General features: G+C 43.2%; 1 protein-coding gene across 1 annotated transcript in view; it reads right to left on the bottom strand.

Moving 5' to 3' along the window:
• The window catches only part of HYDIN (HYDIN axonemal central pair apparatus protein), a 348,507-nt gene that overhangs the window by 130,849 nt on the left and 197,375 nt on the right, over positions 1-20,283 (bottom strand). Inside the window, 2 exon segments of the mRNA XM_043899028.1 lie at positions 5,305-5,618; positions 13,599-13,742. Coding sequence (XP_043754963.1) covers positions 5,305-5,618; positions 13,599-13,742 — 458 coding nt within the window.

The following is a 20,283-nucleotide window of genomic DNA, read 5'->3' as shown; positions in this document are numbered from 1 at the left end:
CACCAATTGCAGATTTTTCTTTCAAGTGTCATCTCAGAGACACACGCACTTCATAAACATTTAGTGCTCACAACAACTCTTTTCAGTTTCTGCATTACCCCCTTTTACAGGTAAGTAAACTAGGGCACAGAGTCACACCTTTAGGAGGACAGACCTAGGATTCTAACCAGCCATGTCCAATTCCACAGCCCAGGACCTCAGCTACCACTGACTCCATGTCTTTAAAAAGTTCCACTTTCAAGGCAAGAGAAAGTGAGGGGTGATGAAGAAACAGATAGAAGCCTCCAGGCAATGAGAGTCCCTCTATTGCACTTCCAGCCCTTCCACTCTCCTCTTACGATCACAATATTGGATAAATGATGCTCACCACAGAAAAATCGGTGTGAGAACAACACATGTTCTTTTGCTGTCAGGCTGGGCTCCCTTAGGCTCTTGTATCTGATTTATTTATAATCTGATTTGGAAATGAAAAGGCAAAGTAGTCCTTGGGGACCATGTGGCCCACATGCTCGAAGTTCTAAGATTGCGTCAGCCTGCAGCTCTTAGTCTGGGCACAGATGCCAGCTGAGCCACCATCTGCTTGGCTCTCTTTGGTCTCTTCAGAGCAAAGCCTGGTTTGAGTGTGGGTGCTCCTTTGCTCTCCTTCTACATGGATGCCATGAAACATCATGTTCTTATCCAGCTGAGCAGTCAGGCCAAAGAAAGGGTACATTCCCACAGCGCTGGTGAGGCTGGCAGCCATGCCCAGCCCTGATATGTCACCGCAGCTTCCTCACTACATGTGAGTAACTGGACTGTCATCTACCAGAGTCAGTCTAGAACCCTGCCATGCATAGGGACGGCACATAGATGAGTGGGTTTCAGACAATGGCAGGCTTACAGAGTGCTTACCAAACACACTTGCCCACTTCACTTCTTTGTTCTTAGGTGTGACATGAGATGGAAACATTTTTGGAACAAAAATTATGTTCAAACAAGAGAGATGCTTTGAATGCCTGAGTCAGAATTGCCTACAAAATCTCACACATATACACAAACTCCCAAATGCATAGACACGTGCCTGCACACATGTACACACACACACACTCCCTTGGGTGTGATACATGCGTGCTGTGACAGGCAGGAATATTGACAGTGTTGAGGTCTCCTCATATCCTGTCTAATAAAAAAGAAAATCCTCTTTTATGCTTTTGTTTCTTTTATTAGTTGTGAGGGTTAGAGGAATTCTGATTGGCAAAGAAAGGTTCGTGTTGGTATATCTGATAAAAGTGACCTTTAGTCAATGAGTGCTTCATGTTTTTCTGACGGGCTGTACAGACAGAGTCTGTCTGGACAGCAAGTGGCATTTTTTTCTATGCAAGGTGACATTTATGCCTTGAACCTTTCCATTTGGCAGGTGCCAGGAAGCTGACAGAAGAGAATGTTAAACCAGTTATGAAATGACTCTCCTCTCACTACAAACACCAGGGGCAGGGAGAGAAGTTGATTAATTACAAAATATGCTTTGAGGACTCACTCTGTGTTATGGACTATGCTGGGCCCAGGGATAAAGAGGCCACAGATCAGATGTGCTCCCTAGTCTCACAGGGATTATGAGCCAGCAGGGGAGTTGAACATTAGCCGGAGTTCAAATGTGATGAGTCATGGAGGAGACAGGCTACCGGTGCCTATGACAGGGGACCTCCAGTAGGGAAGGGTCTTAGAGAAGGCTTCTCAGAGAAGGAAGTTTAAGCAGAGACTTGACGAGGCAGCAAGCCTAGCTAGGTGAGGAGCAGGTAGAGCTTCCAGCAGAGAGAAGGCGTGAGGCAACAACAGCACTGGGGAGGAAAGAGGCTGGCATGTGAGCAAACAGAAAGATGTCAAGGTGGCAGCGGACAGCAAAGTGCGGAAAACTTGGAGAGGAATGCAGGGGTGGTAGGTACATGTTGAGCCTGGAAGAATACAGTGAGTATTTTGTACTTTATCTGAAGAAGCATGGGTGTCCTCAGAGGCTGAAAACCATGGCAGTGACGTGCTCATCACTTGGCTGTGGAGGGGCTGACAGACTGTGGCCCAGGAGTGGAGACAGAGAGCCCGGTCAGAGGCTGTCAAAATGGTCCAGGCAAGAGGCAAGGGTACCTTTAATTAGTGTAGAGTAGGTAGGATTTCGTGATGGATTTGATGGGGTATGTGGGATAAGAAAGAGGAAGAAATCTGGATGCCTCCCAGGAGGACAGTGGGGTCATTTACTGGAACAGGGGCCATGGGGGAGAAGCAGAGAGGGGGTGGAGCCTGAGCTTGGGGTGGGGCACACTGGACTTGAGTCACCTGTGAAACAGCCAAGAGGAGAAGTCAAGAAGGCAGACTGGCAACTCCGAGGGTTCTAGAAAGAGATACACATTCAGAAGCCTCTGCCACAGGAGCTAAGTGAAGCTGTGGGTGGTGCAACTCCAGGGGGAGCAGAGGGCCTAGGAGGGAGCCCTGTGCCCCCACAACTCCAGCTGTTGCTGGCCAAGAGCTGCAGAGTAGTCAGTTGAGGGGACAAGAGGAAAAGCAGGAGAGTATGGTGCTATTAAAGATATGAAAGGAATTGCGTTTCAGGAAGGAAGGGTTGGACAACTGTGCTGAATGCTGCTAAGGGTTATTTTTCCAAGAAAACCTGTCTCTGTCACTCTCCTGATTACAAATCTCACCAGTGCCTCCAAGAAAGAGTCTAAGGTCCTTAAGATGGAATCCCAGGCCTCTCATGTGCTTCCGCCAGTCTGCCTGCCCAGACTCCTCTCCCCAGCTGCCCCCTACCGATGAAGTCTGTGCTGCTTGTGGCCCCTGGCGACACTGACAAGTGGGTACCATCTGCTTTCCCTGCATTCCTCCCCCCATATTGCAGCTTTTCTCTGGAGGTGTGCCCCACTCCCACCCTTTCAGTCCATGTGGTTCTGAGTCACCAGGGCAGCCCTTGGCATGGGGCATGCAACCAGGTCAACACTAATCAAGTGCTTCACCCTCTCCTGACAGGGACTGGGGAGAGGAGGGGACAGGGGAGGTGATTTAAGATGGTCCCATCAGAGTGAATTTCCTGGAAGTTCTGGGACCAAGGCTCATCTTCCTTTCCAGTGGCTCACAATCGCGCAGACATGGCCCCGAGAGTGCTGGCAGCACTGAGAACACGGCTAACATGTGAAGGAGAGCAGAGCTGAGACAGGGAGGCTGGCACCAGGGACATGCTTTGAGTCTTTCCTGTAAGCCAGGCCAGAAGCCAAAATGCACTTGGAATTTTGAGCTCTGGGAACCAGTGAATGAACTCTGTTTTTCGTTTTTACATAAGAGCCAGGTTCCCTGTCACTTGCGACAGGATCCATGAATCCTAACTTCTATACGTGCTATTTCTGTAACTGAGGATGTTTCCCTGCTTCTCTGACTGGAGCATTTACCTGTGCTTCTCAGTGCAGTCTTCTCTGACTCCTGTGAGCATTCATCCCCGTGGCCTCTCATACAGCCTGGCACTACCCGCCCACCGGGGTTTATACACCTGCTTCCCCAACAGCCTCAGTCCAGGGATCATGTCTTACTTCTCTATCTCTGATGCCTCACAAAGTATTTGGTGTATAAGAGTCACTTATCAAATGGTTTCCGAGAGACTCTCTGAATGAACAAATGAAATATAAGCAAGAGGCTCAATATCAAGATATTAGAAGACAAAGAAGAAAGGGAAATAAAGGTCAAATGAGTGCTTAAGCCAATGAAAAATTAAGTGCATCACCTCCAGTACTGGCCAAGTACATTTCCAAAATGTCATTATTTTAAATTATGGAAATGGCTTCTCAAAAACAAAAAAAATAAATAAAGCATGTCCCCTGCTCCCAGATGGAATAAATTCATTTAGCTGTGTTACAGCAGAATAACTTCATACAATCTGGTATTCGAAACTCATGAGGTCGGGTTGACTGATTTTTCCATAATTACTTTAAACGTTTACCATCTACAAAACTTCACCCCAAACCTAGACAGTCAGTCTTTGGCACCTGAATGAGTAGGCTCCCCCACTCAGGCCCTGAACCGGCTTCAGTGCTACACCGGGTTATCATCAATGTTTATGGAAGACATCCAGAGCAAGCCATAGTTACCACGGAAACAGGCACGCTAAAGGAAAGGATGGCTGTCATACACAAGATGAGGACTGTGTATAGGAAGCATCGACTAGCCAAGAGACCACATGAGATATTCCCAGTTAAGAATGGTCATTTATATTCAGGTGTTGAAAACTGTCCAAGCTGTCCAAACACCCAACAAGGAAACACGCAGAAGCCTGTTCATCCTGGCCACCAATGTGGCTTTTGATCCAGATGAAACTGTTATTAAGGCCTGACTGAAATAGGCTGTTTCCGATTCTGTAAAGGAGTGCTTTTCAAATGAAGTTGGATTTAGCTTCTAATTGAACAGGAGAGACACTTCTAAACCTAAATGTTGTGAAGAAACCTTTTCCCTTTCAGTGCTCGCCATCTCCCTCACACACTCCCACATATGAGTATATGCCTATACACATAATGTACATTCATGGGCCAGAACAAAACCCACTGAAATATGCAGAAGGTAGAGTTCAGAGAAGCACATGCCTCATGTATTGTCCTACTCGGTTTGCGCCTTGGGTTTGAAATGCTTATTAAGGAAATTCGACAAAGACTATTTTTAGTGATAAATCTCTAAAGATCCAACCACTAGATTCAAAATTAGAGCAGGCTTAGGTATATCACTTTGTTCATCTAGTGGCAATGGGCATTTTATCTGCTTTTCCTGTGAAACCTAGGATGGATCATGGCTCTTTGTTCCTCTGTCAGTGATCAGTTGTAGAACTTTATCCCAACTGAGAGTATTATTGAGGGCTTCCCTGGTGGTCCAGCAGTTAAGAATCTGCCAGCCAATGCAGGCAACACTGGTTCAATCCTGGTGTGGGAAGATTCCACGTGTCGTGGAACAACTAAGCTCATAAACCACAACTACGGAAGCCTGTGCTCTAGAGCCCAAGAGCTGCAACAACTGAAGGACCACACACCCTAGAGCCTGTGCTCTGCAACAAGAGAAGCCACCACAATGGGAAACCCAGGCATCGCCACTGAAGAGTAGCCCCTGCTTGTTGCAACTAGAGAAAGCTCGCATGTAGCAAAGAAAACCCAGCAAAGCCAGAAATAAATAAATAAAAGGTAAAAAAGGAAAATATTCACGGAAGACCAGGACTCAGAATACAGGAAACTCAGTGCAAAGTCCAAATGAGATTTAAAAAAATGAAAGCACAGGAGAGCTCTGCAGGATCACCCTGCTGGTCGGTACCTTATCTGATTTTCCTCATCGTCCACCAGGAAGAACCAGCGAAACTTCACAACCAGGGGGCTGCAGTTGGTGATCATGACGTAGCGGATCACCTCAGTGTCATTCAGGATACAGCCAAAATCCAGCTCCATGGTCTCAAAGGTGAGGTTGGGGTAATTCACTTCTCCACGCAGGTGCAGGGTGTCCACTTGAGGGTGCTCCACATACTTGATGGCTAAAACTTCTTCGGCCACCCAGTTGTTCAGATCATTTTTGTAGGAAGGGTCAAATCTGACCAGCAGGTCTTTTACTTCACCGACCTCCAGTTTAACAGGCTACAAAAAAGATAATGGGGAATTACCAACCTCTACACTATGCATTTCCAACCTGATATATGAAATAGGACAACCAAAGTTATTTACATATATTTATGTGCACACACATACATATACATACATACAGACACACACAATAGTAAGAAACACATACATACACACATATATGTAAATATATATATATACACACACACACTTAATCCATAACTATGCATCCACAGTTTACATAAACAGCTGACATACTGATGGCAATATCTACATATATCCATCTCTATCTCAATCTCTATGCACACACATATTTTTCAATAGTTGAAAATGAAAGCAAGGAAAATTTGGAGAAAAATGATTTGAAAGAAGAGATTTTGATAAACGTGAGATTCTAAGGATTGAGGAGTTGTGAAAGGAACGTCTGCAATGAATAGCTATTATAAAATATTCTGAAAATCATATAAAAACTGAAAATAAATTAGATTGCAAAACGGTCTTCCTAGATAAGTGGGAAATGTTCTTTGCTTAAGAAAATTTTTAAAAAGGCTTTCTAAAGAACTGGGGGAGGGGCCCCCTAGACGCTGACCCAGAAAGGGATGGATTAGGTAATTTAATTTCTTTTCTAACGTCTGCAATTCTAACACTTCGCACAGTGTTATTCACTTTCCGCTGTTTTCTATTCAACTTAAAATGACACTCCAGAGCTGTACAGAGTTTGTTCGGGAGATTGTGTTTGTTCTCGTCTCTGATTCAAATCCCCATGTGTTCCTTGATACCAAGGCCACAGAAACACCTTCCCAAAGAAAGCCTGGCCCTGAGTTCGCTTTTTTAGGAATCCCTTAATCCCCACATTTAATCGGCATGAAAGCCACCTCCTGGTTTTGTAGAAAGTGCCCTGAGGAAGTCAGGAAAAATACAGCACAGGAACAAATCTGTTTACAGAGCACTTTCCTCTCCACTGAGTTTTAAGGTTCAGGTATTTAACCATGTACTTCACTGACATGATCAGATGGCTTCAGAGGATAAAGCCAATTACCCGACTGAAGAGTCAGAGAGAGGGTAGTGACTCCCCAGTTGGCTAATCTCCTCTGAGAGCCTTGCCAGCCACTTGGCACAGGTGGCTTGGCACAGTTTAGAAGCCATTCTTGTAGACCATGGCACCTGCAGCACTAGACACTGTGATGCTGAGTATTTAAATACAAAAGCACCAAGAAGAAGTCACAAACTTATCCAAAATTTCACCAGGTATTATTTCTCAGAGATCATATTTGGTAAAACATTAGTCCAGACATGACGAATGGATAAATAAAATTTTACAAAAATGGAATTAGACTAATTTATTTTTAAAAAATCATGTTTGCACTTTAAAAAATAGGAAAAATTCTTATTTAAGAGATATTAATTGTAAGATCATGGACTCTGGAGCCAGACTACTTGGGTTCAAATTCTGGCTCTGTCAGTTAGTCACGCTGTGAACTTGGGTGAAGCTTCTTGCCTTTCCTAGACTTTAGGTTCTCCATCTGTAAGACAGGAGCAGTAATAGTACCTAACTCTTTTCTAAGAGGATGAAATGAGTTAACGTATTGGTGATATGTTCAGAGCAGTGCCTAGCACATAGTGTAGGGTATATAAATGTCAGTTATTACATGTCAGTGAACATCAACATTTTAGGAATCAGTGAACTAAAATGTACTGGAAAGGGTGAATTTAACTCAGAAGACCATTGTATCTACTACTGTGGGCAAGAATCCCTTAGAAGAAATGGAGTAACCCTCATAGTCAACAAGAGAGTCCCTAATGCAGTACTTGGATGCAATCTCAGAAACAACAGAATGATCTCCATTCGTTTCCAAGGCAAACTATTTAATATCACAGTAATCCAAGTCTATGCCCCAACCAATAATGCTGAAGAAGCTGAAGTTGAACGGTTCTATGAAGTCCTACAAGACCTTCTAGAACTAACACCCAAAAAAGATGTCCCTTTCATTATAGAGGACTGGAATGCAAAAGTAGGAAGTCAAGAGATACCTGGAGTAACAGGCAAATTTGGCCTTGGGGTACAGAATGAAGCAGGGCAAAGGCTAATAGAGTTCTGCCAAAACAATGCACTGGTCATAGCAAACACCCTCTCCCAATAACACAAGAGAAGACTCTATACATGGACATCACCAAAAGGTCAATACCAAGACCAGACTGATTATATTCTTTGCAGCCAAAGATGGAGAAGCTCAATACAGTCAGCGAAAACACGACTGGGAGCTGACTGTGGCTCAGATCATGAATCCCTTATTGCCAAATTCAGACTTAAATTGAAGAAAGTAGGGAAAACCACTAGACCATTCAGGTATGACCTAAATCAAATCCCTTACAATTATACAGTGGAAGTGAGAAATAGATTCAAGGGATTAGATCTGATAGACAGACTATCTGAAGAACTATGGATGGAGGTTTGTGATATTGTACAGGAGGCAGGGATCAAGACCATACCCAAGAAAAAGAAAAGCAAAAAGGCAAAATGGTTGTCTGAGGAGGCCTTACAAATAACTGGGAAAAGAAGAAAAGTTAAAGGTTAGGAGAAAAGGAAAGATATAGCCATTTGAATGCAGAGTTCCAAAGAATAGCAAGGAGAGATAAGAAAGCCTTCCTCAGCGACCAATGCAAAGAAATAGAGGAAAACAACAGAATGGGAAAGACTAGAGATCTCTTCAAGAAAATTAGAGATACCAAGCAAGGGAACATTTCATGCAAAGTGAGAAAGTGAAGTTGCTCAGTCATGTCCAACTCTTTGCAACCCCATGGATTGTAGCCTACCAAGCTCCTCCATCCATGGAATTTTCCAGGCAAGAGTACTGGAGTGGGTTGCCATTTCCTTCTCCAGGGGATCTTCCTGACCGAGGGATCGAACCCAAGACTCCTGCATTGCAAGCAGAAGCTTTACCATCTGAGCCACCAGGGAAGCCCCAAAAGGAATTTGAAAAGAGAGGCCCCTTGCAATGCCATTGTTGCCACAATGCCGTGACTCGGATTCGAACCGAGGTTGCTTCGGCCACAATACCAAGTACTAACCACTATACAATCATGGCGAGCTACCGGAGACCTGTGCGACCCTGTGGACTATACAGTCCTTGGAATTCTCCAGGCCAGAATACTGGAGTGGGTAGCCTTTCCCTTCTTCAGGGGATCTTCCCAACCCAGGGATCGAACCCAGGTCTCCTACATTGCAGGCAGATTCTTTACCAGCTGAGCCACAAGGGAAGTCCTCTTCATGCAAAGATGGGCTCAATAAAGGACAGAAATGGTATGGACCTAACAGAAGCAGAAGATATTAAGAAGAGGTGGCAAGAACACACAGAAGAACTATATAAAAAAGATCTTTATGACCCAGATAACTATGATGGTGTGATCACTCACCTAGAGCCAGACATCCTGGAGTGTGAAGTCAAGTGGCCCTTAGGAAGCATCACTACGAACAAAGCTAGTGGAGGTGATAGAATTCCAGTTGAGCGATTTCAAGTCCGAAAAGATGATGCTGTGAAAGTACTGCACTCAATATGCCAGCAAATTCGGAAAACTCAGCAGTGACCACAGGATGGGAAAGGGTCAGTTTTCATTCCAATCCCAAAGAAAGGCAATGCCAAAGAATGCTCAAACGACCACATAATTGCACTCATCTCACACACTAGCAAAGTAATGCTCAAAATTCTCTAAGCCAGGCTTCAGCAATACGTGAACCGTGAACTGTCAGATGTTCAAACTGGATTTAGAAAAGGCAGAGGAACCAGGGATCAAACTGCCAACATCTGTTGGATTATAGAAAAAGTAAGAGAGTTCCAGAAAAACATCTATTTCTGCTTTATTGACTATGCCAATGCATTTGACTATGTGGATCACAACAAATTGTGGAAAATTCTTCAAGGGATGGGAATACCAGACCACTTTATCTGCCTCCTGAGAAATCTGTAAGCAACAGTGAGAACTTGACATGAAACAACAGACTGGTTCCAAATCGGGAAAGGAGTACATCAAGGCTATGTATTGTCACCCTGCTTATTTAACTTATATGCAGAGTACATCATGTGTAATGCCAGGCTGGATGAAGCACAAGCTGGAATCAAGCTCTCCGGGAGAAATATTAATAACCTCAGATATGCAGATGACACCACCCTTATGGCAGAAAATGAAGAAGAACTAAAGAGCCTCTTGATGAAAGTGAAAGAGGAGAGTGAAAAAGCTGGCTTAAAGCTCAACATTCAGAAAACTAAGATCATGGCATCCGGCTCCATCACTTCATGGCAAATAGATGGGGAAACAATGGAAACAATGAGAGACTTTATTTTCTTGGGCTCCAAAATCACTGCAGATGGTGACTGCAGCCATGAAATTAAAATATGCTTGCTCCTGGAAGAAAAGCTATGACCAATCTAGACAGCATATTAAAAAGCAGGGACATTACTTTGCTGACAAAGGTCCATCTAGTCAAAGCTATGGTTTTTCCAATAGTCTTGTATGGATGTGAGAGCTGGACTATAAAGACAGCTGAGCGCCAAAGAATTGATGCTTTTGAATTGTGGTGTTGGAGAAGACTCTTGAGAGCCCCTTGGACTGCAAGGAGATCAAACCAGTCCATCCTAAAGGAAATCAGTCCTGAATGTTCATTGGAAGGACTGACACTGAAGCTGAAACTCCAATACTTTGGCCACCTGATGCAAAGAGCTGACTCACTGGAAAAGACCCTGATGCTGGGAAAGACTGAAGATGGGAGGAGAAGGGGATGACAGAGGATAGGATGGTGGGACGGCATCACCAACTCAACAGATATGAGTCTGAGTAAGTTCCAGGAGTTCGCGATGGACAGGGAGGTCTGGCGTGCTGCCATCCATGGGGTCGCAAAGAGCCGGACACGACTGAGCAACTGAACTGAAATGACTATCATCCTTTTATGATCAACAGAATTGATCAGAAAGTGTGGAGAAGTCTAAGGTAAGTCTAAAATCTTCCCTTGGTGGGTCTCCTCTTTAAAAGCCATAGAATTCTTTGGTCAATCGTAAGACTGGTAATTTCACTAAGATGTATCTACCTGTTGAATATTCTACATCATTTTGTTACAGGACAAAGTGTGGCCTTATTTTTTTTTTTAATCTTAAAAAAATATTTCATTTTTATATTTGAACAGACAGGACAATGAAAACCATGTTATCCTTGCGCCCATCTCCCCTCCTGTAACTCAAGTGAACTCTTTCCCTCCCCTGAGGCGATTATGATTACACAAGTGTTTTATTTGTCCTTGTATGAACATAAAGATATTACATTAATATAAAATCACATTCACATATGTATTCCTTTATTTTTTACATATATGATAGCTATGCACTCCTGTTCTGCATGTTGCTTTTTCCACTGGGGGATAACTCATCAGTGCATACAGAGCTGCCTCACTCTTTTTCAATAGCTGCATTTTATTCCAGCATAAAATTCTGCCATCATTTTTTAAGCAATTTCCTATTGACAGATATTGACTCCCAGTCTTTCGTTCTTATAATCAATGTTGCAATTAATATCCTCTTTGGCCACCTCATGAGAAGAGTTGACTCATTGGAAAAGACCCTGATGCTGGGAGGGATTGGGGGCAGGAGGAGGAGGGGACGACAGAGGATGAGATGGCTGGATGGCATCACTGACTCGATGGACATGAGTTTGAGTAAACTCCAGGAGTTGGTGATGGACAGGGAGGCCTGGCTGCTGCGATTCATGGGGTCACAAAGAGTCGGACATGACTGAGCGGCTGAACTGAACTGAACTGATACATATTATCTCGTATATTGTGTCCATGTCTATAAGATAAATTCCTAGGAGTAGAATGAAGAGGTCAGAGGGTATAGGCATTTAAAATATTGATAACGAGAGCTATACTGTCTTCCACTGTATACTTCCCCAACACAGTGCCTGTTTCTACATGCCCCCCAACATAGAGAATTATCCAATTTTTGCTCTTTACCAGTCTGACAGGAAAAAAATGTTGTTTCATAGTAATTTTAACTTGCATTGCTTCTAACATGAGTGAAGTGGGACATACTTTCATATATTTAAGAGCTTTTTTCTTTTTGTAAACTCTGTTCATTTATTTTGCCTGTTTTTCTACTGGGTTGTTGGTACTTTTCCTGTTGATTTGTAGAAGTTATTTTTAAAATTATATGTATGCTTTTATTAAAAGTTACATGTGCAAGTAATATAAAAGGTCAAACTGTACTAAATGATTTATTACAAGAAACAGTAGCTCCTGACCCACTCTGCCATTCCAACAGTCCCAAGGCCACCATTTCTCAATTCCGGTAGCAGGATGGGTCTATGGAGGAGCTTTTTTGGTCAGAGAGGGGATGACCAGGTGTTGCACACAACTCAGATACCAGGGATTACTCTGAGGTATCCACACTGACACAGGACACATTAAATTCCCAGAACACTTTGATGAGTTTCCCTGCGGAAGAGCATTTATCTTTACGTCTTGGGATGAAAGCCCGCTGCCCACGTCTTCTGAGTGGAGTTGGTCAGGACAGCTGGCTGGCGCACACAGGGTCCCTTGTGTTCACAGCTGGTGCCTCTCAGCCCAGGCCACCTGAGCTAAAGGACTCACACTGCCTTGCCTCACTGGAGAATTTCCTGTGCTTTACGTCTTTGTCTTTTTGACTACCCACTCCCCTCCTCATTCTATCTTATAGAATTTGTTTAAATCTCTCATTAATTGGTTACACCCACTGTCTTCTCCTTTCATTTTATTGTTCTGGGTGGCTTTCCTTTTGAACATTTCTACTTTTATCTTATTAAGATTTCAGGAGGGACAAGATGGGGTCTGACCCAAGACAGAGAAAACTGCTCGTGCCTGAATTTTCATTTTCTCATCCAACTGTCTTCCTCTGCTCTTCAGTTCACTCTTCGTCTCCTCTTTGAACACTTGTATCTTGTCCTTGAGCTCTTTTTAAAGACAGGTTATATCGTCTGTCATTTCTCTGAGACTGTAGAAAACTCCCTGTTTGTACTTTGTGTTTTTCTTCTTTGCACAGGTTCCCTCGCAGGAGGTTTTCATCTGCCTCTTGCTTATAATCATCTTCTCCTTTTATTTTTCTGTTCAGAGACCTTAGCTGTTTCCGCCCTCCCAGCAGTCATGCTTGAATGAGACCCTAAAGAATCAGTGAGGAAGGAAGGGCAGGGGAGGGTGGTGGTGCACTACTGTCTGCAATACCCTCTCATCCAGTGGCTCATCCCCCATCTCCCACAAACACCTGTCCCCCCGAGCATGTCTCCATGCCTCAGTCATCTCCACTCCTGTTCCATAGCAAACATCCTTCAGTCACAGGCGCCCTCCACTCGGCCTGCCCTTCCTGCCTCCTCTATCATTTCTCCATCAGCTGTCCCCCTGAGAGACTGAACACCATGGGGTGTGGGGCTGCTCTCTCCTCAGTCCTCTTCCCTCTGCAGCAGCCCCTGCTGCAGGGCCCAGTCATTCCCTCTGGTGTCCTCACGTCTAGCCAAGGATGGATGATCCTGTGGGATTGTTCAGGGAACACCGCATCCAGCTCCAGGCCGGGGGCCAGGGGAGCTCACAGCCTCCTCCTGTGGCCCGGTTCCCATTTCTCAGTATCTGGAGACAGGCTGGCTGGTTCAGGGCCTGAGCTTTGAGTTTTGGTCAAATTTGAGGGACATTAAGATCTTTCCTCTTATTGCTGGGAAGTCACCGTTTTCTAAAGATCAGTTTCATCATCACAGGCAGGAAAGGAAGGATCAAAATAATGAGTGAGAAATTCTTTCATCATTAATAATAGCTTTCCTACCAACTGATACTGAAATTTGACTCATTTTAGATTTTTCCTCTCTGTTTCCAAGATTCTTTACATTTTTTTTTCTGGACTGAAATTTGGCAGTGCACTGATACTATTCTCTTCCTTTATCACACACAGGGCTCCCTGCTGGGAGTTAGGAAATCCTCCATCTAGTTACCTCAGGAGTTGAGGGCAGTGGGGATTTATCAGTTTCGCAGATAAAGAAGGGTCCACCTGTTGAGAGCAACACGTTCACAGGCAGCGTGGAAATGTTCTTTACGGCCAAGGGCTGGTATTCAGGTTCTAGGATAGTGTTAGGTTTCTGCAAAAAAAAAAAAGAAAAAAGAGGAAACAAACCACAGTAAGCCTTTAGCAACAAAGGTCTGATATTCATTGTTAACAGCTGATTTAGCATTCTCTCTGTTTATATCTATGGATGTATGGATTTATATTATCTCCATCTATCCAACCATCTATCTAAATATAGGTAATATATATCTATATATTATATAGATTCACATCTCAGTGGTCTTCCATACATTAACAATGATTTATCTAAATCTCTACAAGGGATTAATATAGATGAAGACACAGGTATAGAATTGTCTATGTATGTATGTATCTATCTATCACACTAGAAATGATCCTATGTTAAGCCATAAAATACAGATTAGATTGTCTTACTTCCTTGTTACCTGGTTAAAAAAAAAAACCCTATATAAGCCATGCCTCTGAATAGAACTACTACTACTGAAGTTTCCACAGCATCACAAAACAAAAGTTTAAAAAGTTAGTAGTATCTTATAGAAGAATCCATGCACCATTATAATGAATAAAACATTTTTTCCTTACACAATATTTTTTTCATGCTTAAAACACCCAATTTGCAAATATACTCACCTTGCTATATCAGAAATGCTCATAACTGTTTTCTATAAATTTTCCTGATAACAATGGAAGAGGTGATTTAGAAGCACCTTTCACTCTGTTAGATCAAATTTCATTTTCAACTGGAGAAAGCATCAGAAATGGATCTTGAACTGGAAGTTTCTGTTCAGACTGAAGTTTTCTCCTTCTGACTCTGGGATCCACATTATTCCTTGTGTATCTTGGAAAGGGAGTCCTTTAATATCAGTAGGAGGGGACCGGAAACCTTAGTCTCTGGCCTCCAACAAGCTCCCTCTCATTCCCTGTCTCCTCCAACAACTCTAGCTTATTTTTCCCAGGCCTCTTTGTTTTGATTTACTTTTTCTCCTTGTTCGAATTTAAGGTAAATCCCCCTGATTCCAGGTTTTTCTCTGTTCCTGATCCTTTGCCCAGCATAGTCTGAGGGAGCTAGGGTGACCAGTGTCCATGATGTCTTGGTTAGCTCAGGCTGCTGTAATGAATATCACAGACTGGGTGGTTTAAATCGGCAGCCATTGATGTCTAAAAGTTCTGGAGGCTAGCCAGGCCAAGATCAAGGTGCCAGCACATCCAGTGTCTGGAGTGAGCCTATTTCTCAGTTTGTAGATGGCTGTCTTCTCACTGTGTCCTCACATGGCTGAGAGAGAGATCATCTCCCTTATCTCTTCTTATAAGGGCACTAATTCCACTCATGAGGGCTCCACCTCCATGATCTTATACTCTCAAAGCCCACTTACAACACTATATAAAGAATTAGGGTGTCAACATATGAATTTGGGGGGGACACAATGTTCAGTCCATAAAGTTGGCTTGAGCCTTCTGCCTCAATTGCACCCCATTAGTCCTTTGTGGATGCCTGAAGTTCCTTCAGTGTTCAAACCTCCCAAGAGAAGCTGCCACTATTTCTCTCCCTCTAACATGGTGACATAGGTCCTGGGTTCACTGTGCACTCGCAGACTGCATATTACAAGTTGGGGCAGGATGGAGCAGCACCTTTGACCTTCCCCCCGGCCTGCTGTGTCACTGCAGGTAGCTTTGAAGAGAAAAAGCCACACTCGGTTGTTTTGGCAAGAGGCCATTTAGAGGACAGTGATGGGAGAGTCGATGCATGGAGAACCTGTTCTATTTTAAAACGACCCCTTCTGGCTTGTTTGTCTCGCCAAATATCAGCAGACAGGATTTGCTGCTGGACTTCATGAAGCAAACTGACTGCTAGTTTCAACTGACCTTTTCAATTCCACAGAGATGTGGTTTCATCTCTGGGGCTTATGAATGGTACAACAGTTACACAGTAGATCAAAACTGAGGAAACAGTTATAGAAAAATTCTTCTCATAGGCAGGCTTGGTATCATTATAGTCTAATGTGCTAAATCAGATACACTGCCTTGAGCCGAAAACAAGGAGACAAGAATGGATAACTGGATATTATGCAATTAAACCTGAACACCAAGACCTAACAGGTCTCCTGCACATCCTGGGTAATGAAGTAACATTTCTTCATTGCCCCTGATATGGATTCAATGTGAGCAGGAAATGAACGATGAAAAATACCGTAGTAGGGCAGATTGCAAACTTGTGACATTTGGGAGGAAGTAGAGAAAGGCAAAAACAAACGGGGCCTTATGACTCAATTCATTTCTTAGTTCAACAAGTTACTGTCATATTCAAAACATTTGCTGTTTTATTCCAGTGATAAATCCAAGCAAAAGACATTTAGACAAGAATATGCGTTAACTAAAAACAAGGCTTAAGAAAATAAAGAAAAGAAAAGGAACATTATCCACACATGTTTATGAGCTTTGGAAAAAATAATCTAATAAGAAACTAAGCTGCATACGCTGCAATGTCTTGCACAGAATAACTATTCAATAAATCTTCACTGAATTTTCTCTGAATGGCTACATTTAGAGAAAATACGATGCCACCAAATTTGGCACAGCTATCACCAATAAACATCCTTCCTGATTACTTAAAAAAAGGAAGAATTCAAAACAGCGATGAAAACTTGATAGCTACAGCAGGAATTCTTGTAGTATTTTCTTTGTGTCTCAGGGAGACTGTCAAGTCAGTTTTAGTTCAGCTCAGTTGCTCAGTCGTGTCCAACTCTTTGAGACCCCCTGGACCGACTCTTTGCAACCCCATGGACCCGCTCTTTGAGACCCCATGGACTATAGCATGCCAGGCTTTCCTGTCCATCACCATCTCCTGTTGCTTGCCCAAACCCAAGTCCATCGAGTCTGTGATGTATTCAAACCATCTCATCCTCTGTTATCAACCTCTCTTCCTGCCTTCAATCTTTCCCAGCATCAGGGTCTTTTCCAGTGAGTCAGCTCTTCACATCAGGTGGTCAAAGTATTAAAACTTCAGCATCAGTCCTTCCAGTGAATATTCAGGACTGATTTCCTTTAGGATGGACTGGTTTGACCACCCTTTAGTCCAAGGGACTCTCAAGAGTCTTCTCCAACACCACAGTTCAAAAGCATCAATTCTTCATCACTCAGCTTTCTTTATGGTCCAACTCTAACATCCATACATGACTACTGGAAAAACCATAGCTTTGACTAGACAGACCTTTGTCAGCAAAGTAATGTCCCTGTTTCTTAATACACTGTCTATGTTGGTCACAGCTTTCCTACCAAGGAGCAAGCGTCTTTTAATTTCATGGCTGCAGTCACCATCTGCAGTGATTCTGGAGCCCAAGAAAATAAAGTCGCTCACTGTTTCCATTGCTTCCCCATCTATTTGCCAAGAAGTGATGGGACTGGATGCCATGATCTTAGTTTTCTGAATGTTGAGCTTTAAGCCAGCTTTTTCACTCTCCTCTTTCACTTTCAACAAGAGGCTCTTTAGTTCTTCTTCACTTTCTGTCACAAGGGTGGTGTCATCTGCATATCTGAGGTTATTGATATTTTTTCAGGCAATCTTGATTCCAGCTTGTGCTTCATCCAGCCTGGCATTACACATGATGTACTCTGCATATAAGTTAAATAAGCAGGGTGACAATACATAGCCTTGATGTACTCCTTTCCCGATTTGGAACCAGTCTGTTGTTTCATATCAAGTTCTAACTGTTGCTTCTTGACCTGCATCAGATTTCTCAGGAGGCAGATAAAGTGGTCTGGTATTCCCATCCCTTGAAGAATTTTCCACAATTTGTTGTGATCCACACAGTCAAAGGCTTTGGTGTAGTTAATAAAGCAGAAGCAGATATTTTTCTGGAACTCTCTTACTTTTTCTATGATCCAACAGATGTTGGCAGTTTGATCCCTGGTTCCTCTGCCTTTTCTAAATCCAGTTTGAACATCTGACAGTTCACGGTTCGTGTATTGCTGAAGCCTGGCTTAGAGAATTTTGAGCATTACTTTGCTAGTGTGTGAGATGAGTGCAATTGTGCAGTAGTTTGAACATTCCTTGGCATTGCCTTTCTTTGGGATTGGAATGAAAACTGACCTTTTCCAGTCCTGTGGCCACTGCTGAGTTTTCCAAATTTGCTGGCATATTGAGTGCAGCACTTTCACAGCATCATCTTTTAGAATTTGAAATAGCTCAGCTGGAATTCTACCGCCTCCACTAGCTTTGTTCGTAGTGATGCTTCCTAAGGCCCACTTGACTTTGCACTCTAGGATGTCTAGCTCTAGGTGAGGGATCACACCATTGTGGTTATCTGGGTCGTAAAGATCATTTTTGTATAGTTCTTCTGTGTATTCTTGCCACCTCTTCTTAATATCTTCTGCTTCTGTTAGGTCCAATTCCATTTCTGTCCTTTATTGTGCCCATCTTTGCATGAAGTGTTCCCTTGCTTGGTATCTCTAATTTTCTTGAAGAGATCTGTAGTCTTTCTAATCTTTCGTTTTCCTCTATTTCTTTGCATTGATCACTTAGGGAGGTATTCTTATCTCACTGCTATTCTTCGGAAATTTGCATTCAAATGGGTGTATGTTTCCTTTTCGCCTTTGCCTTTCACTTCTTTTCTCAGCTATCTGTAAGGCCTCCTCAGACACCATTTTGCCTTTTTGCATTTCTTTTTCTTGGGGATGGTTTTAATCACAGCCTCCTGTACAATGTCATGAACCTCCGCCCACAGTTCTTCAGGCACTCTGTCTGTCAGACCTAATCCCTTGACTCTATTTGTTACTTTCACCATATAATCATTAGGGGTTTGATTTAGGTCATACCTGAATGGTCTAGTAGTTTTCCCTACTTTCTTCAATTTAAGTCTGAATTTGGCAATAAGGAGTTCATGATCTGAGCCACAGTCAGCTACCAGTTTTGTTTTTGCTGACTGTATAGAGCTTTTCCATCTCCGGCTGCAAAGAATATAATCAATCTGATTTCAGTATTGACCATCTGGTGATGTCCACATGTAGAATCGCCTCTTGTGTTGTTGGAAGAGGGTGTTTGCTATGAACACTGCATTCTCTTGGCAAAACTCTGTTAGCCTTTTCCCTGCTTCATTTTGTACTCCAAGGCCAAACCTGTCTGTTACTTCAGGTATCTCTTGATACCAAGTCAGTTTTGCATCCTGTAACTGAAAACACAATCCTACTTCTTCATTCTCCACCAGTCTGTGAAATGTTAGAGTTTTTGCTTGTCTCTACTGACTAAAAACACAGTAAGTGCTGAAACATTATTTTTTGACTTGAATTGAATTGTGTTAATACATCTCATCACTTATACTAGCCAATAAGCTCTCTTATTCATCTCCTGGCAGAGTGCCTTATGCATGGTGGGTGTTCAACAGGTATTTATTTAATATGAACAATCTTACAGAACACGTTACCAGAACAAATGATTCTGAACACTCTCCTTCAAGCCTCTGTTAGTAAAAGGAATCCCAGTTGGTTCCCTCATGACCTGGGTAGGGACTGCCACACCCGGACCTTCTGTATGACAGCACAGAACACACCTATGGGATCTTCCTTAAGGCTTGGTCGTCCCTGCTGACTGTGAGGTTCATCAGGGAGGGACTACTCACTGCTGTATCTCTATGACCCAACACAGGGCCTGGCACACAGTAGGTCTGGATACATATTCCACTCAGCAACCTGCTTCAGTGAATACATCTGACCATGTCACTCCCTTCCCCAAAGCCCTCCAATGGGCACCCGGAGCAAGACCCAAAGTTCACAACACATGTCCCAGTCACGCCGCACACATCTGGCCCCTCCCCACTTCTCCAGATGGACTTCATTGTCATTCTTGGCATAATCTCTAAGGTGGACTTCCAGCTTTTTTATGTTGACCAAGCTCTTTCCTGACTCAGGCCCTTTGCATGTGCTGTTCCTTACAATTCTCTCCCCCTCTCTCATCACCAGACTGCTGTTCTTCAAGTCCCAACCTGAGGTGTTTGCTCAAGGAAGTCATCTATGACCTCATGCACAAATAAGGTCATGTCTCCTGACACATGCTCTCACTGCATCTTGTATCTTTTCTTCATAGTACTGTTTAGGACTGCCATTTAAACAATTAAAGTTTCATAGTTTGTTTACAGTCTGTAACCTCAACCAGTGTCTCAGCTTTGACTATGTCAGATTTTCAGCACCAACACAGCCCTCAACTCAGAGATGTTCCACACATACCTGTTTTGAATAATAAATAATTTTCTGCTGGAAACCTGCCTAGGAGTAAGCTGAGTCCTGCTGTGATATCTCCCTCTCCTCGCAACCATGCCTGCCCCCTGCCCTGAGCAGCAATCATACCATCTCTTCCTTGTCCTGGGCCTCCCCCACTTACTGCTCACCCTTAAAGGCACATAAGGTCATATACAGGTATAAGCACATGAATTAAAGAATGTGAATCAAATAGTTTAAGCCAATGATTTTCAAGCAGTATTAGGTGATCTACAAAATAGCTTAACTTATCTCTCAGTTTCCTCCTGCATATCACAGGAAAGATATCAGACCTTCCCACATAGACTGTCATGAGGGACAACTGGGCAATGCGTGTAATGAACGTG

This window comes from Cervus elaphus, chromosome 4 (assembly GCF_910594005.1).
Source record: "Cervus elaphus chromosome 4, mCerEla1.1, whole genome shotgun sequence".
Classification (NCBI taxonomy): Eukaryota; Metazoa; Chordata; class Mammalia; order Artiodactyla; family Cervidae; genus Cervus; species Cervus elaphus.
Note: the sequence above shows the minus strand (reverse complement) of the source record. Positions and strands in the feature narration are given on the sequence as shown.